Source organism: Meriones unguiculatus, chromosome 4 (assembly GCF_030254825.1).
Source record: "Meriones unguiculatus strain TT.TT164.6M chromosome 4, Bangor_MerUng_6.1, whole genome shotgun sequence".
Lineage (NCBI taxonomy): Eukaryota > Metazoa > Chordata > Mammalia > Rodentia > Muridae > Meriones > Meriones unguiculatus.
The window spans coordinates 114,377,891-114,405,636 of record NC_083352.1 but is presented as its reverse complement, the minus strand read 5'-3'; the positions used below and the strand labels follow the sequence as shown (position 1 = coordinate 114,405,636).

The 27,746-nt window shown below is 54.9% G+C and overlaps 2 protein-coding genes and 1 long non-coding RNA gene across 7 annotated transcripts in view; 2 read left to right on the top strand and 1 right to left on the bottom strand.

The window, feature by feature from the left end:
• The first annotated feature begins 1,511 nt into the window (after positions 1-1,511).
• On the top strand, positions 1,512-9,099 carry Mmp9 (matrix metallopeptidase 9). 2 transcript variants are annotated; one of them, XM_060382845.1, is made up of 13 exons: positions 1,512-1,689; positions 2,067-2,299; positions 2,528-2,676; positions 2,941-3,069; positions 3,185-3,358; positions 3,565-3,738; positions 4,064-4,240; positions 4,370-4,525; positions 5,693-5,981; positions 6,115-6,254; positions 6,527-6,677; positions 6,781-6,884; positions 8,788-9,099. In XM_060382845.1, exons 1-13 carry the CDS (start codon positions 1,549-1,551, stop codon positions 8,904-8,906), a joined length of 2,136 nt encoding a protein of 711 aa, XP_060238828.1. In that variant the 5' UTR covers positions 1,512-1,548; the 3' UTR covers positions 8,907-9,099. The 2 variants fall into 2 exon arrangements, with proteins under 2 accessions (XP_060238828.1, XP_021494040.1); XM_021638365.2 differs by having other exon boundaries at positions 4,370-4,528.
• Positions 9,100-12,933: 3,834 nt separating this feature from the next.
• LOC132653741 (uncharacterized) lies at positions 12,934-16,368 on the bottom strand. 2 transcript variants are annotated; one of them, XR_009591585.1, is made up of 3 exons: positions 15,972-16,368; positions 15,049-15,522; positions 12,934-13,878 (listed from the first exon to the last, which is right to left on the bottom strand). It is a non-coding gene; the product is annotated as an uncharacterized LOC132653741 (long non-coding RNA). The 2 variants fall into 2 exon arrangements; XR_009591584.1 differs by lacking the exon at positions 12,934-13,878 and adding an exon at positions 14,320-14,860.
• The window catches only part of Slc12a5 (solute carrier family 12 member 5), a 36,888-nt gene continuing 23,275 nt past the window's right edge, over positions 14,134-27,746 (top strand). The window contains exons 1-3 of one of the 3 annotated variants that reach the window (XM_060382844.1): positions 14,134-14,290; positions 27,151-27,245; positions 27,590-27,721. In XM_060382844.1, the coding sequence (XP_060238827.1) occupies positions 14,170-14,290; positions 27,151-27,245; positions 27,590-27,721 (348 nt within the window). In that variant the 5' untranslated portion in view covers positions 14,134-14,169. Of the gene's footprint in view, positions 14,291-21,490; positions 21,899-27,150; positions 27,246-27,589; positions 27,722-27,746 lie in introns of those variants that run through there. The other 2 variants (XM_021638352.2, XM_021638343.2) reach the window with 2 other exon arrangements.

Below are 27,746 nucleotides of genomic sequence, written 5' to 3'. Positions count from 1 at the left end.
CTCACCGTGTGACCACCGCAAGTCTCTTGACTGCCCTGAGCTGAAGTTTTCTATTCCAAAAAAAAGCCAGGGTTACTCAGCAAACCAACCTTGTAAGCTAGGCCTGGTGTGCACACCTAGAATACAGTGCTTGGGAGGCAGAGGCAGGATATGAGGTTGGTACACAGCATATCACAGTGTTCAACACAATAAATCACAAAAAAAGTGAATTATCACTGTGGCTTGGAGGTGAAATGTGTTGCCCAAGGTGACCATAGTTGGGAAATGTGAGGTTGGGAAATGGTGGACCCGGGACTGCAATTCGGTACTGAAGCCCATCAATTAGAAACATGTAAGAGAAGCCTGGGCACGCACCTAGTCTCCCCCCTCCACCTCACAGGGCCGTTCATTAGGGAAGCCTGTGAAGGTCGGGGTGACAGGAGGCATCAGAACAGCTTACTGAAGGCAGATAAAGGCCCTGCTTTCCCACGATGGCAGGCCAGCGGGCTGCTGGCTAAACTGCGCAGGAATTTTCCTGGATGGAGAAGGACTAGAAGAGGGGAAGAGTCCATGAAGAACTCATAGCTCAAGGAGGGGGAGGTGTGTGCTCGAGGCCCCACAGAGGCTCAGAGCCAAGAGTACAACAGTCTCCTAATTTCTAGCCCCAAACCTGGTGCTCTTATGAACACTGTGATGAAAAGCATTTTCCTTTCTCTCTCTTTTTTTCTCTTTTTCCTGAGACAGGGTTTCTCTGTGTATCGCTAGCTGTCCTAGAACTCACTTTGTAGACCAGGCTGGCCTAGAATTCAGAGATCTGCCTGCCTCTGCCTCCCAAGTGCTGGGGCTGAAAGCATTTTCTGTGTCTCAGGAATCTTCACGTCAGTATAGGGACAAAGGCTTAAGAGACGAAAGGTCCATTTAGATTCTTTGATGCGCAGAGAAAGGGTGCTCAGCAGAGGCCGGAGGGAAGGGTGAAGCTTCTGCTCATTCCCCCATGTCCCCTAGGCTCATCTTTCGTTTCCCCAAGGAGTCAGCCTGTTGGAGCTAGGGGGTTGCCGCGTGGAATTCCCCAAATTCTGCCTGGAACAGCCTGCTCCCAGATGGCAGGAGAGGAAGCTGAGTCAGGGACACAATCAAGGAGGGGGTGAGCCGACAGTGTGGGGAGGGGCTCCAGAGCTCAGCCAAGGAGGGGGGTCTCAGAAGCCCATGGAAGGGGGATCGCAGGCAGTCTTCCGGTCCTCTCACTCACTGCCTTCAGTCCTAGGGCTAGGTGAGTCCTCCATTCCCGACGCCCTCCTCCCCTTTCCCACAAATTCTGCAGTTTGCAAAACTCAACCGCTTCCCTGAGTACTGTGGTTTCCTGTGGGTCTGGGGTCCTGCCTGACTTGGCAATGGGAGCTGTGGGCAGGGCAGAAAGGAGGGGTGGTGTAAGCCCTTTCTTTGGGCTGCCCAACACACACCCCCTGAGTCAGCAGCCGCCTGGAGGAGGGGCGGGGTCACTGATTCAGTTTTAGTGCCTCTTTAAAATCTCTGCAAGGGCAGCTTCAGCCAGACACTGCCATCCTCACCATGAGCCCCTGGCAGCCCCTGATCCTAGCTCTCCTGGCTCTAGGCTGCAGCTCTGCTGCCCCTTCCCGGCACCAGCCGACTTTTGTGGTCTTTCCCAGGGACCTGAGAACCTCCAACCTCACCGACGTAGAGCTGGCACAGGTAGACAAATGTCTCAGTGGCCTCAAATATGCATTCTGGTGGATTTGGGGGCGATGGGTATGTCTGGAGATATAGAGGTGCCAGGGTTAGGCGGTGGTGTGGAGGCTGTGGGCAGCGGTGAACAGAATGGACAGATCCGAGCTTGCTAGAGCAATTGGGCGGGGATGGGTTTGAAGGTTTGTAGCATAGGCACGGGTTGAAAATGGGGTAGGCACAGTTCAGATCACCTGAGGTGGGAAGGAGTTGTGTTATCTGCAGGATGGGGCAATTCTAGCTGGGCAGGAAGAAGTGGTGTCCTGGCTTAGGGTCCCTAAGCATGTGGCCCAGAGGGCAAGGAAAGGTGGGCTGTCTCTGCCCCTCTCTCTCTCCATCCACAGGAGTACCTGTACCGCTATGGTTACACCCGGGCAGCCGAGATGCAGGGAGAGAAGCTGTCCCTGCGGCCCGCTCTGCTGCTGCTTCAGAAACAGCTGTCCCTGCCCCAGACCGGTGAACTGGACAGCAAGACCCTGGAGGCCATCCGGGCACCACGCTGCGGCGTCCCAGACTTGGGCAGATTCCAAACCTTCGAGGGCAACCTCAAGTGGCACCACCATAACATCACATACTGGTGAGATGCTGGGCTAGGCGCAGGGGGCTGGGTGAAGCTGGGGGTGAGTTTGCACCTCTCTGTTGGCTGAACACAAGGTACCTTAGTAAGACAGGTTCTGAAAGCCCGGAGCACCAAGTCGGTTCGAGACAGAGCTAGAGGGGGTGTAGCCGCTGCCCCGCCTCCTCTCATTTGTGATCCCTGCACGCCCCGCCCCTGCCCCCGCCCCCTCGGGCTTTTCACCTACAGGATCCAAAACTACTCGGAAGACTTGCCGCGAGACGTGATCGACGACGCCTTCGCGCGCGCCTTCGCCGTGTGGAGCGCAGTGACACCGCTCACGTTCACCCGCGTGCAGGGGCTGGAAGCGGACATCGTCATCCAGTTTGGTGTCAAGGGTGAGGCGTCCCGGGCTGGGTGGGCCACGGGAGGGACGACGACGACGACGGACAGAGGGGACAGCGCAGCAGCCCTTACGCCTGCCCCGCCATCCCTCGTCTCCTTCTCCGCCCCCCCAAGGACGCCCCTCGGGCGGGATGGGAGTCGCCGGCGCCTCTCCCTCCTCCTCGCAAGGCCTGGGGCGCTGCTCAGGGGGACGCGGTGGCCTCAAGAGAGCAAAGCCCGCCTGACCGGGCTCCCTTCTTCTCCGACGGCCTCTGCAGAGCACGGAGACGGGTATCCCTTCGACGGCAAGGACGGCCTTCTGGCGCACGCCTTCCCCCCCGGCCCCGGCATTCAGGGAGATGCCCACTTCGACGACGAGGAGCTGTGGTCGCTGGGCAAAGGCGTCGGTGAGCTCCCGAGACTCCTGTGTCCTTCACCCCCGCCCAGCCTCCTCCTCCCAGTCCCGCGGGGGCAGGGGAGGGAGGGCTGGCCGCCCTGACTCCGGTCCCCTTGCTGCCACAGTGGTTCCCACCTACTTTGGAAACGCAAACGGTGCCCCGTGTCACTTCCCCTTCACCTTCGAGGGGCGCTCCTACTTGGCCTGCACCACGGACGGCCGCAACGACGGCACGCCTTGGTGTAGCACGACCGCCGACTACGACACCGACCGCAAATTCGGCTTCTGCCCCAGCGAGAGTGAGTGGGCGCCGGGGGTGGGGTGGGGAGGGGACGAGGGCGCCACCTCTCAGGGTCCAGAATCCCCCTTTGCCACCCCTCCTGGCCGTGAGTGGTGCGCTCGGCTTACTCCTCCTCTCTCCCCGGACCCCTGGGTGAAAGGAGAGGAGAGCCGGGTGCCCGGAGGTCGGGGCCGCCCTTGAATGCAACCCCGTGGGTCTCCCCAGGGCTCTACACGGAGCACGGCAACGGGGACGGCAAGCCCTGCGTGTTCCCGTTCGTCTTTGAGGGCCGCTCCTACTCCGCCTGCACCAGCGAAGGTCGCTCGGACGGCTACCGCTGGTGCGCCACCACGGCCAACTACGACCAGGATAAGCTGTACGGCTTCTGCCCGGGCCGAGGTACCTCTGCCCCCCAGCCCTGGTGGCTTTTCCCACCCACTCATTGTCTCTCCACGTTTACCGTCCGCCGTCTCTCTCTCCGCATCTCCTTCCCTTGACTCCCGATCGGGTTTTGTTTGTTTGTTTAGCCTTAAGGCCTCTCTCTGCCTCGGCCTCCAATCCCAGGCTCTGCCCACTTGGCGTTTCCTGGCTTCGGCAGTGCTCCACGGCGCCCCCTAGGGGTCAAAAAGACAAGCCGTGGAGGTTGTCTAGCTCGGCTCTCAGTTTGGCCTACCCCTGGCGCTGTGTTAGATCCTGGCTCACTTACGACCCTTGGTCTCTCCAGCCGATGCGACCGTGGTTGGGGGCAACTCGGCAGGCGAGCTGTGCGTCTTCCCCTTCGTCTTCCTGGGCAAGGAGTACTCCACCTGTACCAGCGAGGGCCGCAGCGACGGGCGCCTCTGGTGCGCCACCACCTCCAGCTTCGACACTGACAAGAAGTGGGGTTTCTGCCCAGACCAAGGTGGGCGGGGTTCTGAGACAGCTCTCCTGAAGTGGGGTCCGAGTCATCTCCTGGCGGTCGTGGTGGCGGAGTAGCCAGGGCTGGAGTCTTGGCCTGCTGTGTACATCTCAGGCTCCTCCTTCCTTTTAGGGTACAGCCTGTTCCTGGTGGCAGCGCATGAGTTCGGCCATGCCCTGGGCCTAGATCACTCTAAAGTGCCGGAAGCGCTCATGTACCCCATGTATCGCTACCTCGAGGGCTCCCCTCTGCATGAAGACGATGTGAGAGGCATCCAGCATCTGTATGGTGGTGAGGCTGGGGGACAGAGGTGGAGGGGCAGAGGAGAGGCTGTGGTTCAGATGGAGGACCAGAGAAGAGGGGAGGGAAGAAATGGAACCTCAAGATCCATCTGGGACAGGGCCTGGGTGCCTAGTGACTGCTTGGAAATGGGGCACCCTAGGTTCAGGTTCAACAGCCAGCCACGGGTCGGGTGTGCAGCCTAGTGGTTAGAGGACATGCTGAGGGCTGTGGAGCAGGCATGAGGCCCTGGGTTCGATCCTCAGCAGGAGGGGTCAGCCCAGCCACTTCATAGGTGAACCTAGGTTGGTCAGTTCCCTCCTACAGAAAGTGGTGGGTGATGATAGTAAGCCTCTCACAAGGCTTTGCTAGAGCTAACTGAGGTAGAATGGTGCCTGGCCGTAGTAAGTGCCATCTGTTTGTTTGTTGTTCTGGGTCATCATGTACCGTAAAAATGGGGACACTTGCTGGGTGTGCCGAGAAGTCCCTGGGTGCTGTAATCTCAGCACTCAGGAGGTTGAGACAGGAGGGTTAACCATGAGTTTGAGGCTAGCCTGAGATAGATAGTAAGCTCTGGGCCATCCTGGGCTACTTAAGGCTCTGACCGAAAGGAACTTCCAAAGATCAATTTATTTGTACTTGTATGGGTGTTCTGCCTGAGTGTGTGTGTGTGTGACATGTCCAGGCAGTGTCAGGAGAGGACAGAAGAAGGTAGAACTAACAGATGGTTGTTAGCTGCCGTGTGGGTGCTGGGAAAGGAACCCAGGTCCTTCAGAAGAGCAGCCAGTGGTCTTAACCACTGAGCCAGCTCTTCAGCCCACAAAGGAGTTTGGAAGATCTAGCAGGTGTCTGTAGTCCCAGCATTTAGGAAGCAGAGGTGGATCTCCGTGAAGGGTGTGGGGGAGTGGATATTGAAGAGCTAATCTGGAAGGCTAGAATGCTCACAGCACTGTTTGACACTCAAAAGACTCCCCACCCTGAGTTGGGGAAGGGAGATTCTGTTCTGAGAGGCCAGACCCCATCTTCATGGGGCTCAGCTCTGGACACTTAGGTGTGGTGTCTGACAGGGGCCTGCTTGTAGCCTCCATCTTCCAGGGAAGACAGAAGCCATCATTGCTGGGCTCGGTCGCAGGCTGGGGCTACAGAGAAATGATAACTCCCGGCGTCTTGTTTTAGGTCCTGGCCCTAAGCCTGACCCGAGGCCTCCAGCCACCACCACAGCTGAACCAAAGAAGCCAACAGCTCCTCCGACTGTGTGCCCAACTGCACCTCCCACGGCCTATCCCACAGGGGGGCCCACAGTTGGCCCCACAGGTGCCCCCTCAGCTGGCCCTACAGGTCCCCCCACGGCTGGTCCTTCTGAGGCCACTACAGAGGCTTTGAGTCCAGCAGACAATCCTTGCAACGTGAACGTTTTTGATGCTATTGCTGAGATCCAGGGCTCTCTGTATTTCTTCAAGGACGGGTGAGCAGGAGGGGTGTGTGGATAAGAGAGGGGGCTTGGAGAGGAGCCTGCCTTCGTCTTCCACCCACTCTTCTTCCTAGGCCAAGATTCGGGGCCCTGTTCTATTTTATTTTACTATTTGTCTTCTTCTCAGTCGGTACTGGAAGTTCCCGAATCGGAGAGGAAGCCGGCTACAGGGCCCCTTTCTCATTGCCCGTATGTGGCCAGCTCTGCCTGCAAAGCTGGACTCGGCCTTCGAGGACCCGCTGTCCAAGAAGATTTTCTTCTTTTCTGGTTAGTTTGTGCCAGTCTAGCTCATCTGTTCCTCAGTCCCCGTCCGCTTAGGATAGAGACCCAGCGTCACCCATGAAACAGGGCGCCCTGTTTCTCTCTCGGCAGATGCGATTTGACAATTATGGGGGGAGGGTATTGAATTTCAGTGCCTCTTGAGTATCTCAGAGATACTCTAAATACACTAGGCCTCTCTGGCTTCCCCCTCCTGACATTCAGTGAGACCGTGCCCCACCTCTGGGTCCCCAGACCGATGTGACCCTTCTCTTCTCCAGGGCGCCAAGTGTGGGTGTACACAGGCGCGTCGGTGCTAGGCCCCAGGCGTCTGGAAAAGTTGGGTCTAGGATCAGAGGTTACCCAGATCACCGGGCTTCTTCCTCGTCATGGCAGCAAGGCTCTGCTGTTGAGCAGGGAGCGTGTCTGGAGGTAAGAGCGACCGCGGCCACCGGTAGGGGGAGCCCTGGCGCCGCTCACCCGGAGCCCTGGAGTCAGGAGCGGGAGGGGCACATCGCTTGTCTGCCTTCCTCAGGTTCGACTTGAAGACACAGAGGGTGGATCCTCAGAGCGTCACTAGGTTGGATAATTTGTTCTCTGGTGTCCCCTGGGACTCACACGACGTCTTCCATTACCAAGGTGAGGGTTGCTGATGCTGGCTCGGGAGGGTACCTTCATGAGATTCTACTCCCCTTACACACACACACACACACACACACGCACACACACACACACACACACACACACTGCGCTCCCTCTCTTGGCCAGTTTCTCAGCTGGAGAGAAAAAGCCCTTGGAGACTGAAGGGAATGCTCTAGATGAGAGCCCTGTAGAATGCACCCCGTATTCAAATAGCCAGACCTAAGTCCCAGATTGCCTGCATCTCTTTCTCTTTTGGGAACTCTAGAAGGCTCTTTATCTTTATTTTTATTTTTTATTACTAAACAGTAACCAAGGGCCTGTAGTGTCCTGGACTGCCACTGGGGATACACCGAGAGGCAAGACAGTTCTAGCTCTCTTTGGTCAAGTCACTGCCTCAATTGGTGCCTCAGTTCCCCCATCTGTAAAAAACAGATACTATCTAAAGTTGTATTTGTTTGCTCTTTTCTGTTTTGGTTTTGCGAGACAGGGTTCTTTACTCAATAAATAAACCCTAGCTGCCCTGGACTGACATTGTGGACCAGGCTGGCCTCGAACTCACAGAGATCCATCTGCTTCTGCCTCCTAAGTGCTGGGATTGAAGGCGTGCACTACCATGCCTGGCTTTGTCTACTCTTTTCAGCATTCATCCTCTATCAGTTGACAGTCTTGGACTGATCCTAAGGATCATATCTCCCAAATCTATCATTTTCAACCATCAACTTTATAGCCCTACCAACCATACTTGGTTATCCAATAACCTTTAAAATATTCTTCAAGAGTGGGGAGGGGTTAGGAGTGGAGAGCCGTGGTTCTGACGGTGACCCCAAACTGATGCAAAGGTGGAACTCACATGGCTTGACCGCTCTCCTGTCTGCACTTCCAAGTCCTCATCTCCTCCCCATATTCCGGACGTTTTCTCTGCTCCACCTATACTGGCTGCTCTTTGAACAGATGAAGGTCATTCCTAGCTTAAGGCCTTGGGGCTGGTTGTTTCCCCGTTAGGAAGGCTTCTCACCTATGCTGTCTGTCGCCATGCTGCCTCTCTCTCATCCTTCAGGTTTCAGTGCTAAGGTTTCTTTCCACCTCAAAGAGTCTCTGCCCTTCCCTCATTATTTATTCACGTCTTTTCATATCTCACTATATCTTGAGATCTTGTCTGTATTATTCTACTGTATTCCTCAGGCCTCTCACAGTACTGGGTACATAGCCCGATGCTCAGTAAATATTTGTTGGGTGAATGGATAAATGAATGAATGAGTTTGTCCAATGAATGTTGTTAGGTAAATTGGCCTGGGCGTTAAAATGCTACCCGTTCACTAATCTGTTGATTCAATCGTAACTTACATGTGGAACACCCACTATATACCAGTATTTTGGGTATCAAGGGTCATGCCCTCCAGCATCTCACAGGCAGGTAGAAGAGATGTAAAAACTACAGAAAGATACAGAAAAGCCAGGAGGGGTGTGTCTTAGGGTTCTATTGCTGTGAAGAGGCGTGGTGACCATGGCGGCTCTTACAAAGGAAAGCATTTAATTGGGGCTGGCTTACAGTTCAGAGGGTTAGTCTGTTGTCTTCATGGTGGGAAACATGGCAGTGTGCAGGCAGACAAGGTGCTGGAGAGGTAGCTGAGAGTGAGCAGCAGGAAGAGAGAACCACTGGGCCTGGCTTGAGCATCTGAAACCTCAAAGGGCCCCCCCCCCCCCCCCCCCCGTGACACACTTCTTCTAACAGGGCCACATCCCTCAACAAGGCCACACCTCCTCATAGTGCCACACCCTGTGATGCTGTAGGGGCCCGTTCTCATTCAAACCACCACAGGGTGGTTGTAGAAATCTCGTTCCTGCTTCTGTGGTGAGGGAGTGGAGGCTTCAGCTCTCCTGTGCCCTGTGTCCCCCACAGACAAAGCCTATTTCTGCAAGGACGAGTTCTACTGGCGTGCCAGTCTCCAAGACCAGGTGAACCACGTGGACCACGTGGGCTACGTGACCTACGACATCCTGCAGTGCGCTGTGAACTAGGGCTCCTCTTTTGCTTCAGCGGTGCCTTGTGGGTCTCTAGAGACCACCCCAGAAGGAAAGGAGCTGGTTTGCCAGATACAAACCGGCGATCTCTTCCAGAGACTGGGAAGGCGTGGCGGTGGGCTGGGCCCTCTCTCCACGCCTTCCTTTTTTGTTAGACTGTTTCTAATAAACGTCGATTCTCTAACCTTTACCGGCAACTTTAATTAATCGGCTTATCTTCAGTTGTGTGTGAGTGTGTGCCCGTGTGTGCAGAGGTCAGAAGACGGCTTTGTAGAGTCGGTTCTGTCGTTTCGTTTATTTTTTGTGTGTTTGTCTTATTTTTCAAGACAGGGTTTCTCTGTGTAGCCCTGGCTGTCCTGCAGACCAGGGTGGCCTTGAACTCACAGAGGTCCATCCGCCTCTGTCTCCTGAGTGCTGGGATTAAAGGCGTGTGCCCCCACAGCCTGCTCTGTCCTTGTAGTTTTGCGTGGGATCTGGGGATTGAACGCAGCTTCTCGTGCTTTTGTGGCGAGCACTTCATCTTGCTGAGCCTCCTCGCTGACTCCAGCCGTTTTTATTTATTATGTATGTGGTCACGCTCACATGCGTGTATTTAACCGAGAGAGTGCTCGCCGTGGGCCAGGCATTGCTCCAAGCTCTGCATGAATATTAAGGTATTCAGTTACCCCTACTGGAAGGTATTATGTAACCATGTCTCCCTACCTTTCAGGACACCACTGAGCTATTCACTCGTCAAGCATTTATTGAGAGGATCCCTAGGGTTCTGTACTGGCCACTCGGGACACGGGGATATTGGATATTGGTTCTTCCTTCATGGCTCTCAGGGGCTCTCAGTGTTCTGGAAACCTGCCCAAGCCAGGCCCCAGACTCCGCTCTCGCACTCACAGGGGAAACCCTGCGGTTGCTGGTGGCAGCATCGTGCTTGGAGAGTGCAAAACATTTGTGCTAGAGACGTGGTGGTGGTGGTGGGGTGTCCGTGTGTCGCGGTTTAGGTCAGACAATGTCTTCTAGCCAGGATGACCCCTGAGCTGGAACTGACCCAGGAGGGGAGCAGTCTCTTAAATAAACAAGTATTTATTTGTGTATGTGTGTTCGTGTGTGTGTGTGTGTGTGTTGATGGCTCAGGGCACTGGATCCCCTGGAACTGGAGTTGCAGGCAGCAGTGTGTTACCACGCCAGTGCTGGGAGCCAAACTCTGATCCTCTGGAGGAGCAGCAAGCACACTTAACTCTGAGCCCTGTCATCTGCCAGCCATCCTGCCAAACCATCAACCTGAAAATGGACCCACCTTTCACTCTCACACGCGTGCACGTGAAACAGCGTGTACAAGGATGGTGGTCATAGCGCTCAGGTAGTGAGAAACTAGCATTGTGGACTGGTGGACTCTGTGTCCACCAGGAGAGCCCAAGGGTCAGCACGGGGGTACACTGCCGGCAAGAGACTAGAAAGAGGAGGGGAGGATGGTCAGACAATTGTGTTCTGGCTGATAAGGCCAAGCAGGGAGTTTAAGGAGGAGTTTAGAGAACACCTCCCCCCTCCCAAGCCTCTGCTCTGGGGTTGCTCCTCTCCCAGCTGCTGGTCTATTCCTAGCTCAGGAATGAACCGCTCCCATCTGCGCACAAGCACTCCTTAACACGCCTTGTTTAAAACCTCTCTCTGCCCTGTCTTCCCTGGGGTGCTATGCCGCTTCTCTGCTCCCGGCCCACGCACAGTAAGACTCACCCACAGGTGGGTCCTCCTCACACCTCTCTGCCCTGTTCCCACATTCTTAACTATTCACCTCTGGCTCCTGCCTCACAGGGCCACGGACTCGCCTGTGACCTTCCACAGTCACAGCAGAGACCACCGCCCACCCTCCGTCCACGCCCACACGTGTGACGGGACAGTCCTTGCTCTCTAGTCTCAGAAACGCCTCCCCTCTCGGCTCTTCTCTTCCTGCCTCTGTAGCCTCTCATGGCAGCTCACCCTAAGGCTCAATACCCAGAGTCCTCACAAGCGTTGAATAGCATCTGCATGCAAAAGACTCCAGAGCGACATTCCCGAACTGAACCTCGCCCCTGAGCCCTACACTCAGGTTCATCTGCCTTCTGTGACCTCATAGGATCCAGCTCTCTCTTCCTCCAGGTGTCACCACCTTGTACGATTGTGGATGTGTACGTTCCCACACAGAGGACAACTTTCAGGGGTTTGTTCTTTCATTCTGCTGTGGCTGTGCAGCAAGCACTTTCACCCACTATGCGGCCTCACTGCCCTCCCCCACTATTCAGATAGTCTGTAAGGCGTGTTACTCCTTTGTATCCCTTGAAACCTTTTGTTCAACGAAGTCTTTGTGGGATTTGTGTATATTTTGTAAACAAAATAGTTTATTCTTGTACTGTGCCCAATTCCAGCCTGTGAGTGCCTAACAGCGATCTATTTTGCTATTGGTTGATATTTGCATATATTCTGGTCTGGGATCATTATGAATTAATGCTGCAATGACCCGTTTTTGGAAAAGCCTTGGTGGGGGAGTGGCTGCAATGACCCGTTTTTGGAAAAGCCTTGGTGGGGGAGTGGCTGGAAAGACGGCTCAGAGGTTAAAGTACTTGCTGCTCTTGCCGAGGAGCTAAGTTCAGTTCTCAGCACCAACATCTGGTGGCTCATAACTGCCTGTAACTCCAGTTCCAGGGGATCCCACACCCTCTTCTGGCCCCCAAGGGCACTGCAAGCACACACGGACAAATACATAAAAATAAAGACAAGTTTTTGGGAGCAAATGGGCTGCCAATTTCTTCTACCAGAGTAAACAAGGCTAAAACGCATGTATTTGCCTAACCATAAGAGAGGTGACCAAACATCATTCCAGAGAGGTTCTGACTGTCCCCGACGGTGTGGTTGCTCACTGATGCTAAAGTTACATCCCATGCCATGCTTAGCCGAGCAACAGGTCCTGCTGACCGTGCTTCCAAAATGTACCTGATGTCTGTCACTTCTCTAGACTGGCCATCATTACCCAGTATCCATTCCTGACTCCTGTGTGTGCGTCTGTACTTGCACAAACGTGCTGGGTATCATCTCCAGGGGCTCTCCATCTGGATTAAAAAACATGTCTTGTCCGTTTATTTACCAGCTATGTGCGTGTACACGGGCACCCACATGCTAACAGCGCTTGTGTGGAGGTCAGAGGGCCCCTGGCAGGGGCTGGCTCTTTACTCCATCCATGTGGGTCAGGGATCAAACTCACGTCATCAGGCTTCTGGGCAAGTGCCTTTACCCAGTGAGCTAGCCATCTTGCCAGCCTCAGCCACATCTTTTTTGAGACAGGGTCTCTCTCTTTCTCTCTGAGTCCTGGGCCCTGGTTGGGCTGGCTGCAGCTGAGCCCCAGGGATCCTCATGCATCTGCCTCACCAGCCACGTGATTGTGATTATGGGCACATACAGAGCCAGTGATATAATTATAATATAAATTAGATCACACTATCCCTTTGCACCAAAACTTCCAGTGGCTTCCCTTTCAGATTAGAAAAGAAATCAGAGCTGGGTGTGGACAGGAAGAAGAAAGGAGGAGGACGCCAAGATGGGTTAGCCTGGAGAAGAAACCTTGTAGGGTTGGGAGGAAGGACTCCAGTAATGGTGTGAAAAAGTCCAGATGAAGTACAAAGCAAGTATTTAAAAGATTATGGGTGGAAGATATGATGGTTAAGGAGGATGATGTTGGATGGGGGTTGGGAGATGGATGGTGAGGTGATTCAGACAGCGTAGGTAGGAATATTTGTCCGGCCCAATGTAAATAAGGCAATTATAAAAGCTAACAGGTACCTATGTCTTGTTATTTGTGATAGTGGGCTAGACAATACTGCCACGATAATCATAGGGCTACTAATAAATAATATAGCCAAACACTTCCACTTTATTTTTGATGAATGCATGTAATCCTAGCATTCCAGAGGCAAAGGCAGGTGGATCTCTGTGAACTTGAAGCCAGCCTGGTCCAGGACAGCCAAGACCACACAGAGAAACCCTGTCTCAAAAAAACCAAAACAAACCAAAACAAAATGAAAAACAGATTCCTCCTTAAATTTTTTGTCTTAGTTAGGTTTCTTTTGCTGTGATAGAAACTCTCTGACTAGAAATAGCTTGAAGAAGAAAGCTTTCTGGTTTGTTTGTTTATTTGTTGTTTTTAATGTCAGTTTACATGTCCCAATCACAACCCATCACTGAGGAAGCCAGAGCAGAAACTCAAGGCAGGAACCTGGAGTCACGAGCCACGAGGAACACTGCCTACTGGCCTGCTCTCCATGGCTTGCTCAGCTTGCTTTCATAGAGCACCCAGGACCACCAGCGCAGGGGTGGCCCCACCCACAGTGGGCTGGGCCGACCCACATCAATCCTCAGTCAAGAAAATGTCCCACAGGCTTGTATACAGACCAATCTAGTGGCAACGTTTTTGCAATTGAGTTTCCCTCTTCCAAAATGATTCTAGGTTGTGTCAAGTCAATATAAAACTAGCAAGCACAGCCTTCAAAGGGCTGTTTGCTCTGTCTTTCTCCTCCCTGGTCACGCGTTCACTCCGAAGCAGACAAAGCGGCCATCTTGCTGCTTCATGAACATTCCAAGTTCCTTCTCGCCCCAGGGCCTTCGTACTTGCTATTCAAGAATGCTTAAGATTAAAGGCAGGCCCCGTGCGTGCTAGGCAAACATTCTCCCACTGAGCTACTTGCTGCTGCTTCTTCCCGGAAATCTTTGCATTGCTAGTTCTTACCAGTAAGGTCTCAGCCCAGATCTCACGCTTTTGGGGAGCCCTTCTCTGGTCACCCTTTAGTTCTCAACAGTAGCCCTAATTTTCCTTAAGCTATGTGTGGCACAGTCTCAGATGATGTCCACCTATTTGCTCACACACTTTCTCCGATGTCCTCCTTAGAACAAAAGCCTCAGGAAGGCAAGTAGTCAGTTGATGGGCACTACTGTACGGGGCAGAGGTCTCCATTGCCTAAAAGAGAATCACCAACAACTTGTGCTGAGTGAACGAACCCCAGATGGTCAGGAGACCCCAGCAGAGGTGGGAAGCCCTCCGTGAGAAATGACTCATCTCTGAGTGGGTTCCCGAGGTGCTTCTGGTGAAACTGAGAGAGCCCCAGGGCCTTGGGGAGAAGTGGCCAGATTGGGGAAGTTGGGCACAGCGGGCACTAGGACCCGGCGCGGCGCGCGGCGGGCGGGGAAGCTCTTGGCGCTCCAGCAGCCCGGCTGCGGCCACTTGTGCGATCCCGCCGCCCCGCGCGCCATGAGCCGCAGGTTCACGGTCACCTCGCTGCCCCCCGCGGTGTCCGCCGCCTCCGCCGACCCAGAGTCCCGCCGGCATTCGGTTGCTGACCCCCGTCGGCCCCCCAGGGAAGACGTCAAAGGTAGAGGCCTCAGGGGGGCGGGGCTGCCGGGGGCGGGGCGGGAGGGCGGGGCCACTGCAGAGCGGGGCGGGGCCTGGGCTGGGCGAGGGGTGCTGCGGGGAGCAGAGAGGAGTGCGGACCCAAGGACTTGGGGCGCCCCCGCGGGAAGGGCGAGGGGGCGTGACCGGATCCTGGTGGGCGGGGCCACAGGGGAGCGAGTAGGGCCAGGAAAAGAGCTGGGGCAGGGACGAGGGGAGAGGGAGGAGCTGGAGACAGAGGGTCTGGATCTGGGTCTGGAGGGGAGTAGGCCCAAGCTCTCAGGAGGTGGGGACCTTGAAGAGAGGGAGTGGGACCAGGCAGCGTGGACTATGGGATGGGGGGAGGGGTCCAGAGCTGCGGGGAAGCGGGCCTAGGTCGATTTAGGGGGCCAGTCACCCCGGGTTGGGCCTGGAGGATGAAAGTGGGGCCAGGGTGGGCGGGTGGGGTCGCTGAGGCAGGAGCCACGTTAGTGGGTCTTCGACGTTCAGCGGATTCTCCAGGCTTCTGCCTCCCTGTGGAGAGTCGGAACGCCTGGGTATCCCCTAAAGAAGACTGCGGACAGCGGTATTAGTGCGAATGATGGGCAGCTAGGTCCAGGAAGGATGTCAAGGAAGCCAGTCCCGACCCCTGGGCGCTCGAATCCCTCTGAGGGAGAGCTCGTGAAGGGTTGGGAGGAGCTAGCTGAGCCAGAGTTGGGGGGGTGCTCACTTCTGTGGTCTTGTAATGGGAGTCACACGCACCTACAGTGGAGAGGGCGGAAGGATCCTTCTGGCTCCCCGAAACGAAGCGACATCCTGGTTACAGACACGATCTCCTCTGCAAGGACGGCTTGCAGGGTTTTCCCTCTTGCAAGCTCTGCGCCCCTCTCGTTTGGAAGGAGAGGGGCGAATAGGTTTGGAGTGGCCCCAAGGCCCAGAGGAACAAGAGAGAGAGAGAGAGAGAGAGAGAGAGAGAGAGAGAGAGAGAGAGAGAGAGAGAGAGAGAGAGCCTTCCCTGGTCCACGGTCGCTAGGGGTCGCTCGTGAGCCGCGGGTGAGCTCGCGTAGCCTGGAGCTAACACAAGCGTGTTTTTGGGGGGGTTTCCTTCAGAAGGTTCCTTAAGGTATGGACGACTCCGAGTCTGGACTTCCGCAGATTCCAGTCAGGTGACCCAACCGTCTCATGGATTATGGACACTCGGGTTTCTTCTCTTCCTCTTTGCTGTAACTAACTCCCCTTGGTGGCATTTTTAAAGAAAAATGGTTTATCAAACCTCTCAGAATCAAAGAAATTCAGCAACGCCGCCCCATCACCTTTTTCCTCTTCTCATCAAACCCAACTGTTTCTCATGATTTGGCCACTAGCCTTCAAAAGTGATCCTGAATTCCATTACAGTTCTCCTCTGCCTGTCCCCACCTGCCTGGCACAACCCTGCAGCGTTGCTCACGTAGCCAGGACACCTGGTCCTCCCTGGTCCCCTGCCACCAGCCAGGCCTGCCCCTCCATCACTGTATAAGATAAAGGCCAAACCCTTTAGGCTGCCATTCAGCTTCTTACCTCACTCATCTGCATCTGCTCTGTCTCTAACTGTTCATCCCCCTTTCCACGAGCCGGGAAAACTCCCACTCATTCTGTGAGCTAGAGCTCGTTTCACCTCTTCTGAAATCCTAATCCTTCCCACTTACCCTCGCTCCCGGGAAGAGGCAGTCATTCCTCTCCAGCCAGCTCACTGGGTCACGTTCCCAGTGGTCTCTGGTTCAAGCACATCAAAGGCAAAGATCACGTCTCTTTATCTTTGTGGTGAGTTCTAGGCCCAAAGCCTGGCAGGGAGAAATCCGTGCTCATCGGATGAGAGTGTGGCTCTGGTCGCCTTCTCCTCCCGCTTTGCTTCCTTGCCTTCTGTTCCTCAGACCTTGGCCTGGGAATGAGATGCTGGGGACTCATGTCCCAAGGCGACTGCTCAGTTTTTCCATTTCCACCCCCCCCCCACCTCCGCAAACACCTGCAGCACTGGAGTAAAAATATAGATCCACAATCTGACTGTCCAAGTGTGTGTGGGAAATGCTTGGAATATTGTGTGCTTGTGGCTGAGGCTGTGTGTGCAAGTCTTACGTATGTGTTCACAGGAGCTTTCATGGCCTCAGTGTGTCAGTGCTTCCGGGCATGTCTGTGCTGCCGGGGCATGTTGGTGTGTATGTTTCTGTGCTTGTCTGTAGAGTGAGCATGTAGGTCCGTGAGTTCATTCAAAGTCCCCCTTTGTCATGATTTGCGTGGCTTTTTCTCTTCTAACCTCCCAGGCCCTCAGATGACCTCAGGCACCTCTGCCGTGAAGGTCACCGTGCTGAGAATTAGAGGAGTGCTCTCGGGAGGGATCTTAGCATCTGGTGTCTTTCCCACAGCTGCTTTGGTGTCGGTCTTCAGGCATGAGTCAGTCAGTGGCTCGGAAAGATGCTCTCCTCACTTCTGTCCCCAGGCCCAAAGGGAGCAGTGACAGCATGTAGAAGGCTGGGAGTGGCTGAGGGGCGACCTTGGCATACCTCATATGTGTGAGCATCGTGTTTTACAGGGCCCAGGACATAGGGCTTGCTCCTTGGAGGTCACCCGCCTTGTGGCTTATAGGGATGAAAAGGCCGGTGGGAGGCTGAGCCTTGAGAGTCGCATTAACCCTGGACTGTTTTGTAGCTCACATGCTTCAGTGGCCTCTTTTGGTCCATGGGAAGGAAGTCTGATGGCAACCTCCTGGGATAGAAGTACACTTGGGACAAATCCTTACAGCTCTGAGCCCCACTCACACCCTTTCAGCGGGAGGCTGGGCAATGGAAGGGAACCCTGGGGCTAGCCAGCCTCACAGAAACTGGGGTGCGCCTTCGTAGAGGGAGAATAAATAACTTTTGCTAATGGATGAAGACCATAAGACGGGCTACACAATCTCTGGCCCACGCCATGTGGAATCACCGTGGATACACTGCTTTTCTCCCCCGGGCCTCAGTTTACCTGTCTGTAGTATGAAGTAAGAAGGATCCTTCCTGAAAATACTGGCAGTGGGCTTGTGGTGGGAGTCATACTTGTAATCCCGGAAGGCTGAGGCCACCTAGCCTAGGCGGTAAAGACCTCAAAAGGCCTCAAAAACAAAACAAAATGCTCCAGACAGACAATAAAAGACCAGGGAAGAGTTTTTGATCATCTATGAGAGTGGACCCTCCCCAGGACTCAGAGCTCATGTTTCAGTATCTCTATCTGTAAACTGGGGGAAATGATGCTGTTATTGGTGTGTGTGTATGTGTGTGTGAATGTGAGAATGTGTGTGACATGTGAATGTGCTGGATACTCCTGTCCAATTGGTTTCTCCACTTTCAATCAAGACTCAGAACCTCACTGCCCACCTCAGCCCAAGGTGAGCCCTAGGAATCTCCATGACAACAAACTGGTTATGAACAGGGCTGCAGTTGCTATGGTGACAGGTCTCTCTCTCTCTCTCTTTCTCTCTCTCTCTCTCTCTCTCCCTTTCCCTCCCTCCCCCCTCCCTTTTTCTTTCATATTCCCCTCTCTCCCCTCTCTTCTCAATGAACCAGAGCTATCTACAGGCTCCAGCTTTCCAGGCGGGGTGAGGGTAGGGTTGAGTTACCAGAGAAAGGGGGTCTAGACTGGGAAATGGAGAAGACAGGCTGAGTCTGCAAGGGACCAGGGGGCTGTTGGGGTGCTGTTGCCATGGTGACGGGGCCGCAGCCTGTTAATTAAGCCCCCGGTTGCCACGGAGACGGCGGTAGTTGACGCGCTCTGCGGCAAGCCCTGTATGTGTGGGGTGTGCTGTGCACCGGACTCAATTCACTGTTAGGATTTGGGTCCGGAGGGTAGAGCATGTTCAGGTGGTGGGAGGAAGGGTGAAGGAGAGGCCATTCGGCCTTAGCTCTACGACAGCAGGTGGGGAGGCCATGGGGTAATGATGTGGCCATAAGGATGGGTAGGGAATGAGCCAAACGGGGGGAATACTGTGCCTGTGGAAAAAAGATACAGTTGGGTCTTAACTCCCTATCCTGAATTACTGGATCCTAGTCTCTCCACTTGTAAATTCAGCCCACAAGGAAAATGCCTCCCATTCCATTTCCATTTCTAGACTTCAATTTCATCATAAGTGGTAAGTAGAAAAAAATAATTTATGAAGTCCTTTCTAGCACCACAGTCCTCTTGCAGAGAGGCAGCTTCACTGAGCTTCTCACTGAGAAACACAAGGTGGGAGGGGGCATGAATCTTAGAGACTCTGAGTTCAAAAACAGGACCCTGCTCAGCTGTCTCTTAAGCTGTTCTATCCAGAAGTTTTTCTCTACTGTCCCGTCTTCCTAGGGGACTCTTCCTCTGTGTGGGGAGGGGATGCTGAGTGGGGCAGGCTATTCCTGGACCTCAGAACTGAAGGCCACCTCTTCTTGGTCAAGGTAGCCCTGAAGGAGGCACTTACAGTGAACTTTCTTAAAGTTGCATCAGGAAGGTGAGGAAGAGAGCCTGGCCTCCTAGAGTGGGGTCAGTTGAAGGGCTTGGGGTGTTCCTTTGGCCCTGCAATTGCTTGGTCTGGAATCCCCAGGAAGAATGGGCTTTTCCCTCTTCCTCACTTCACAATGTCTTTTCTGTCTTGGCACGCATATGTAGACCAGGCTAACCTCAAACTTGTCATGAGAATCCTGCCTCTGTCTCCTGAAAAGTGTGCACCACTACACCCCACCAGGTGATTCCCAAAATTCTCTTGTGGTATTGGGGATTGAACTCGGAGCCTTCTGAATACAAGGCAAGAGCTCACACATGGAGCTATATCCCAAGGCATCCCCAGGAAATGCTCCAAGACCTTGATTCAAGACTCACAGAAGACAGGGAGGAATCACTTTCATTTTTTAGATTCGGATGCTGGAGTCCCGAGAGAAGGACCTGGTTTTGTCCAGGAACAAGTAGAATTCTGCAGGAGAGGACAGGGTAGAAGCTGTGTCTGCCCCATCCCTGGGGGCTCTCTAGGTCAGAGCTCCAGTGAGGATTGACAGTGGGGCAGTCAGAGAAAGGGCAGGCACTCTAGCCTTCACCTATTCTCCCTGGGTGAGCAGAGATTCAGTAGCACTAGGCCATAGATAAAGAAACATGGCCTAATGGGGACACCCAGAGTGGAGGTTGCTGGGGGGGAAGGGTTCTTATCTCCACAGATCTTTTCAAACATACTTCATATTTTACTCCTTTCCACATCTTTACAGAGCGATATAGTCTGTAATGTGGTAGTGTGTGTGTGTGTGGTGCTGAGATATTCTTCAACACTGGACTTTTCACTATGATCCTTTGAATGCCCGCTGCCAGTCCAGAGCCATCTCACTCGTGTGTGTGTGTGTGTGTGTGTGTGTGTGTGACTGATTGTGGAGCAGGAGCAGCCAAGGGTACCAAATATTCATACCTTCTTAAAAAAATTTATTGTTATTGTGGATGTGTGCAAATAACTTGCAAGAGCCAGCTCTCTTCAGCTGTATGGGTCCTGAGCATTGAACTCAGCAGCAGGCTTGGTTGAAAGTACCTTTATTACCGAGCCAACACACCATCTCCCAAGTCTTGTCTGAATGGTTAACCCTCCACCCTAAGGGATTGCCTGGGTGTCCACAAACCAATCGGCAGAAGCACCTTGTTGGTGAATCCCTCAGAAACACCGTTGAGTGTGTCGCGGAAGGCTCATCATGGCCTACTCTGAAACCATTGAGAAATTCCTCGGTATCAGCACGGCAGACTGCCCTGTCCAAGGTCCTGAAAGCGCCTGCCTATTAAGGGTGTCTGCAGAGACACAGAAGGCCTCACTGGAGGCCTTCTGCACCAGCCAAGAGGCCGCTCTAGCCCTGCATCTCTAAAACCTAGGCGTAAAAGGGAGAAAGCTCATCTCAGACTCAACCCCTGTTAATTTTTTTTCCTTGGAGCAGAGAATCCGAGGCACCTGAGCAGCGTAGATACGATTGTATTCTTGTCTCTTTCATTGGAGGAAAGATCAATTTAAAACGAGGTTCTATTGAGAAGAGGCCCAAGCTGGAGTAAATAGAAATGGGTTCTAGACTGAATTCTGCCACTCACTGGCTTTGTGTGCACGGGCAGTCATTTCCTCTCTTGGATGCTTAGTTTTTTTCATCTATGAAATGAAAGATGAGCAGTTCTTCTGTCCGGCAGCTCTCTTGGGATTTTGAGAGCCCACGCTGGGAACCAGGGTGACTGTGAACTATTTCTTCTTACTTTACACCGTTGATATGTTTGGATCTCCCATAGTCAATGGGTCCAGACCTCAGATGTCACTTTCTGAAGCACCTCCACCACTGGCTCAAGCCTGGACTCTAGGGTTTCAGAGGGGTCCCAGGGTAATCAGGCTTTTGGGGGAGGGGGCTGGTCTCAGGGGAGGAGGCGGACAGGAGAGCATGTCAGGTCTGGAAGCCTCAGAAAGCAATCCTGGATTAGGGGATTAGACACCCCGCCCCAGGAGAAAATCTGGTCCCCAACCGGCAGGCGGCCTCATTCCCCCCTTCCCCCACCCTGTTTCTGGCCAGCCAGGAGTCAGCCTACCCTCCCCAGAGGCTGCAGCATCTCAGGTAGGAGGACGGTGCTACAGGACCTCACTGCTGCATGCTCCTCACTGCATCCCGTCCATAGATCATCCCATGTCAGAAAGCCCCTGGACTCCAGGGACTTGTCTTGAGACTCCAACCAGCCTGAGGCACCATGAGAGAGTTCTCAGCAACTCCTCTAGCGGCAGCCAGCAGTTCAAAAACAGGATGGGCCAGACAGACCCACTGACCTGAGCCCCCTAGGGCAGCACAGCGCCTCCTCGATGGGAGCCTAGGTTCAATCTTTCTTCAGCTCAAGCCTCCAGGACAGCGATGTGGGAAAGGGTCTGGTTCTCTCTCCCCCAGGCCTTACCTCACCAGTTTGGTAGACAGGCTCCCTGGGACCCTTATATTCCACAGCGCCCACCCCTGCCACCGCAGTGCCCACCCCCCATCTTCTCCCCAGGGGTCACCTCAGACCCCCAGCCAGGCAGCCGCTGCGGGGCCGCCTCCCCACGGCCGCGACCTAGTTCCCTGCCGTTATTTTTAGGGCGCGGGATGGCACCTGCCCACGTGCCGGGCCCCGCCTGCGCCGGAGAGTGGGGGGGGGGCTGCGTCTGCTCTAGGGAAGCGAAGGCCGCGTCCCCCGCAGCACCCTCTCCTTTCCACCCGCGCAAACCCCCAGCTTTTCCGCGAGGGGGCCACCGGTGCTCTCTGCCCGCCCTCATCCTCTCTCTTTTTCTCTCTCCGCCCCCCCTCTCCAAAAAAACCCGCCAGTAGCTCACGCCTCCTGCATACGGGATGAGGTGAGCAGCGCCGCTGCTGAGAGGGGGCGCGCGCGGGTGTGAGCGTGTGTCCGTGTGCGAGTGTGTGTGCGCCGGGCGGGCGGGCACTGCAGCTTCTTCCTCCGTGGAGCGGAGATCGAGCGAGCGAGAGCTCGAGCGAGCAAGAGAGCCGCAGGCAGAGGGGCGCGGGCAAAGCAGCGCAGCCATCCCTAGCCCGGCGCCACGCAGCTACCATGCTCAACAACCTGACGGACTGCGAGGACGGCGATGGGGGAGCCAACCCGGGTAAGCAGTGGTCCGGGGGCGGCGGGGGAGGGGGCGGCGAAGAGGAGGGCAGCTTAGAGGTGACAGGCAGAGCTGGGGGCCGCCGCCTGCAGAGAACAGCCTGGGGGCTGACCCGGGCGGCGGGTGCTGGAGGCTGCAAGGAGCCTTGCTCCATTGGAATGCGCTAGGCGCTGTCCGAGGTTCTGGAATGCGCCGCGCTTCGGGGCAGATCGGGGACCTGGGGTTGGGTTGATCCACGGCCTGGGAACAGGCTTGGATTAGCTGAAGCCGAGAGTCTGTGGGAAGGGGACGGAATAGCTAGAATAGGGCTGACGTGCGGTTCGACGGGCAGGAGGGAGGCTCCTTTCCCTGAGAGGGGGACCTGGGCGTCCTGGTGCAGAGCAGGGACCGGTGGCTCCAGGGGGCGCAGTCTGCTGCAGTCCCTCGCTCTGAGCTTCCAGCTGGAAGGTGGGGGGGAGTGATGGCTCTGGGGTTTGGAGGCATATGATAGCTCCTGTCTGGGCTGCGGTGTCCCCTTAAGGGGACACTTGGTGCAGCCAGGACCCCCTCCCCCAAGGCTCCCTGAAGCCCTTATTTCATCCTAAAGCTAGCACCTCTGGATTTTCAGGTCTGCTTTGCGGATTTCCTCTCTCTCTCTCTCTCTCTCTCTCTCTCTCTCTCTCTCTCTCTCGGTTCTCCGTGGTTCCTATTCAGGACAAGAAGCAAGATCCTTTCTTCCCTCTTTCCCCCTTCTCTTGGTACCCTAGGGCGGCAGTGTGGTTTTCAGGGCGGGGCAGAGGAAGTCTTTATAGTTGTCTCTCTTAGCTCTCCTGATAAAGCCTCACAAACGGGGTCCCAGTGGCTGACTCCCCAGCACCCGTGGTGGCACTGCGGACCCGCTGCGGTGGGTGCAGAGACTGGCCAGGAGCTGAGGGGCTCTGGAGCAAATCCTTGTGCAGTTCCGGTTCTCTGTCATCCTTCACTGCCGTTTCTCTGCTCCGAGGTCTTGGGGTCAGCCACCCCCTCAGGCTCCCAGGCCCCTCACCGCCCCCAAGCGGTCTCAGCCATCCATCACGGCTGTCAGCCGCCCCCAGCCCCCACCCTTCAGCGGCGCTGCGTCCCCTGCGCACTAGCGCATCTCCAGTGCCTACTGTCTGCACTCAGCGCCTTCAAACGCTCCCCCAGGCATTGCTTGACCCTCTGGGCCGAGACTCCCACAGACCTCCCCAGGAGATGGCCCAAGGCCCCAAGAGCTGAAAGCATGATCTCGCAGACACTAGCAGGTTTGACTCTGAGGTCCTTGATTCTGGAGTACAGTCAGGGCCCACTGGAGGTGTGGGAAGGCTGGGGGCCCCGGTGTCCCTGATTCTTTGTCCGAGACATCCCCTTCCCATTCTCCCACGGGACTGAGTCCTATACTGGAGACAGAACTACAGCTGGCCAGTGTATCCATCTCTCAAGTGACCCTGGGGTCACCTCATCAGACAGAGCTTCCTTGGCTGCAGAGGGAGGGGGGCTGTAAAGTTCATTCTGCAGTAGCTCCAGGCATCTTGAAGCAGTGCTCCAGGAGCAAAGGGAAGGGATGTCACTTCCTCCTGGGATCCCCCTCAGATGCCTCCGCTGTGAGACATTCCTGCTCCCCAGAACAGGCTCTATGGATTTCTCTGCATCTGTTCCTCCACCGACCTTCACTGGACCTCCGTGTTTCTTTGGGGTCGCCAAAGGCCTGGTAAAAAGGCGCATGTGTGCTGGAAGCAGGATTCTAACTAGTCGTTCTTTCCAACTCTCAGGCCTCTCTGTTAGTTTCTAGACACCTGGTGCGGCAGGCCCATCTGGAGGCTTTTTCTCTCTCTATATAGAGTCCAGCACTTGGAATTAGAGTGGCCAGAACCTGGATCAAGAATTCTGCGTCCCAGAGGGGGAAGGTCTAGCCTCGATGCTCGGTGAAGCTGTGGGGAGGGGGCACTGAAGACTTCCAGGGTCTGAGCAAAGAAGGACCAAGGGAGCTCCTGACTCTGAGTCTGGATTCTTGAAATTAAGTGGAAGGATCTGGATGTTGTCCTCAGGGAGGGTGTGAGGGCTCCTTTGGGTCAAAGATCCCAAGGAGATTGTCCCCGGCACCTGGATCTCCTTTCCCTTTGAGGTCTGACGCCCCCTTTCTCTCCCCAAGTTGCGGTGGGGATTCCCTCTAGGCCCAGCCCCAGGCCCCAGGGGAGCCTTCTTAGCCTGCGCCTGTTTCCTCCTGGCGAGCTCTGGCCTCCGCAGCTTAATTGAAAGCCGATTCAGGCTGAGAGCTCCCAGGGGGCGGGGACGGGGGCGGGGGCGGGGAGGGCTCAGCCTGGGTCTGGCCTGCCTCTTGCGCGCCTCTAGGCGCTCCCCCATCACCCAGACTCTTGGCTCTAGGGAATCAGGACTAGTTTCTCCTTTGCTGTCCTGCTCCTTTGAGAACGCAGACGCTCACTCCCCATCCCCCTTTAACAAGTGAGACAGGCGTTCCAGGCAGGGGACAAAATCAACCCTTGGCTGATGGGGCCGGGAGCCTGGCGTCTGGCCCAGGCAGCGGATGGAAAGGCGGGACCCAGGACAAGCCTACCAACCTGCCCCCTCCTCTGCGCTCCTGGCCGGAATCGGGCCTGTAGTCTGGGTCTGCGCTGCGCGCCGCGTTACATAAGTGGCTGCGGGCGCGTGGCCGGCTCGGCTCCGCGCTGCGCGGTAAGTCCGCGCTGTCGCCATGGAGACCGACGACAGGCCTCCTAGTTACGGGGTCTCCGGCCAGGACGTCCCCCTTCCAGCCCGTTAAGCGCCATTCGCTGGGACGAGGAAAAAAAAAAAGGCATGCTTGAGCGCGAGAGACAGAGGGTAGGGGTTCTTCTGATGGTGGTTCTGGACCCAAGATTCTAAGAAAGGCATCCAATGGCACGGATAGAGAAACTCCCTTAAGTCTTGCAGCTGAAGGAATGATGTCGGATGAGGAGCCTAGGCTGAAGGGGTACCAGCTGTGCTAAGAACGGTGGCTGCAGTAGGCGCGTTTGTGTTGCCGTCATGATGGGCCCCCTGACCATCCTATGAGTTAGGCCAAGTTAGTGTCATTTACAGTGGGAGAGTGCAGCCCAGGCTGGAGACAGAGCTGGAGAGGCTGGTGTTGAAACTTTCCCAGCTCCAGCTCGTTCCTGAACAACTAGGGGTTTTTTTTTTTTTTTTTTTTTTTTTTTTTTTTTTTTTTATGTCCCAGTAGCTTCTCTAGCCCCCAGCGTCCTGTGGAGAGCAAAAGGCATCTGGTCAACGTTTTAAAAGGATTGGGGGCCCACCTCTCTCTCTCTCATTTCTCATGTTTCTGGTCCCAGACAGATCTTTTCAGATTCTGGGGTCTGAGAGGGAAGCCTTGGAGAATTTTCCCCCAGACGCTATTCCTGAACAACTATCACTATCACGTGCTGGCTCCCACAGGGAGGACTGGCCTGTTATTCCCAGGAACTCACCCTGGCGAGAGGGAAGGCTGGCTGGTTTTCTGGTTAGGCAGTCAGGCATTCCTGCCTCGACAGGCAGGGTGAATGTGTGTGTTTTGGGAGCAGGCGTCGCACCACTCTGGTTTTCAGACAGGTTAGGCTACATTATGCTTTGGAGAGGAGACTCCTAGCTGGGCGTCTTGAAGAAGGGTTCAAGGAGTCAGGGAGAAGGATGCAGAAGGCTGGACAGAGAAGGTTGTCAGGAGATGAGGGCTAGGAGATTCAGGGTCTACAGGGCCTCGGCCTTACATGAAACTTGGACAATGGTGATTCTCCCCTGAGTCCAGGCAGAGGTCTGCTGCTGGGCCTTCTGCCTCAGTGCTGAGGGAGGTTGATGGCTGGAGCTACTGAATTGCTGTCATGGAAACCTCCTATCTTATTGGAGGGACCCTTCTCTGCACCGGCAGAGTTTCACCTTGGCTTGGCACATTTGCTTGGTTACCCCTGGCCCTTCCGGTGTGCAGCTTCTTTCATGGACATTGCCCCCCTCCATCAGAAGGCAGCTTCTGATCCTTAGCTAAATTCAGCCTCTTCCCACCCCAAACTCCTCTCTTCCATACTTCCAGTTCATTAAGCTGGAGCATCATCCCACTCATTGACCCATGCTAGAAACCCCAGGCATTATCCTAGATTCTTCCCTCACCCTCCCCAAACATCTGGTGCAGCAATGCTTCCGTAATGCTTGGTGCTTGAGTCTTTCCATTGCCCCATATTACTGTGACCGAGGTCATTTGTCAGCCCTCGCCTGGGTTATGGAGATGCTCTGGTTGCTGTATTTCTCACCTGAAGCCAGAAGGCTTGCTGCAAAACCCAAGTCAGGTCATGGCACTCTTTGGCCTGAAACTTCAGTGCCTGCCTATTGTCCTCTGGATGAGGTCCAAGGTCTCCAAGATGGCCTGCCACTTCTTCAAGGCTCACACTATCTTGACTCATCTTTTCCCATGCCACTGTTCCTTCCTCAGCCCCGATGTGCCCCTTCCTAAGACTCTAGCTAGATCCTGCTTTGTTCAGCAGTTCTAACCTGTGCTGTTGGCTTCCACATCTGGGACATCAAACACCCTGTTCTGGGTTCTCTCTGCCTGGAACACCCCCCTGCCACCCTCCCAGTCTAGCCCTTACTCATCCTCCAGTTCTCAGCTGACGCGTCACTTCCTCTGGGAAGCCTTCTGTGACCTCTCCGGCTGGGCTTCGTGTTCTCCTGCATCCCTGATGTTCTTTTCTTTCATGGACTTTAGCAATCCTGTCTACTGCTTCTCCTCCTCTGGCTTCGGTTTGGATATCTAAGAGCAGAGGCAGTGTCTTAGGCTGCTTGAGTCCACCTCTGCCCATTTTATTGATACAGGGTAGACTGACAGTGAATGGGGGAGCATAACATGCCAAAAGGGTAGCCTTGGGAGTTCAGGTTACAGGGTTCTCTGCTGTCCTCCCTAGAAAAAAAGTCATATGTCCACCCTCAATCTAAGGTGGGTTCATTTACACCCAGAAAGGGAACTCTGGGGACTCTTAGGTGTCACGGTGGATGAAATAGGACTCTCCCTCAAGAGCAAAGAAGGACTCACGTGCTCACCGGGAATTCAGAACATGCCTGCAGTAAATTGGGTTCTTTATCCCTGCTGACAACTAAGATCATGCAAGAAGGCCGTGCAAGCCCAATTTCTTGAACGTGTGACCCAAGGCCCAGAGAGTTAAGGTGGACACACAGCCAGGGTGCACAGGGTGGATAGGGAAGGAGTGCCCGGTGTCAGACCCGATTCCTCTCCTTCTCAGGTGATGGCAACCCCAAGGAGAGCAGTCCCTTCATCAACAGCACGGACACAGAGAAGGGAAAAGAGTACGAGGGCAAGAACATGGCCCTGTTTGAGGTGGGCTGCTTGGGCTCCAGTTAGTCACGCTGGCTCCTCAGTGCTCCCTCTCTCCCTCGGGAAGAGTAGACGCCTCTCCATCCCTCCCTCAGGTCCACCTTCTTCCTCGGCCTCCCCTAGCCCTTCTTGGTCTTTCCTGGCTTTACCCTCTTGGTTCCCTGCCCTCCTCTCCTATCTCACCACCTCCTTCTCCTACCCATCCCTTCCTCCTCCTCTGTTCCCATTGCATCCCAAACTCAGTGGCTTGACCTGTGTTCCCATCTCTCTACATCCAGCTCACTCCAGTTACTGCCCTAACCCTGGCCGGCCCCCAGCTTCCTAACACTGACCCATTTCCTCCATAGGAGGAGATGGACACCAGCCCCATGGTGTCCTCCCTGCTCAGTGGGCTGGCCAACTACACCAACCTGCCCCAGGGAAGTAGAGAGCACGAAGAAGCAGAAAACAATGAGGGTGGAAAAAAGAAGCCGGTGCAGGTGGGGCCTTGGGGGAGAAGAGATG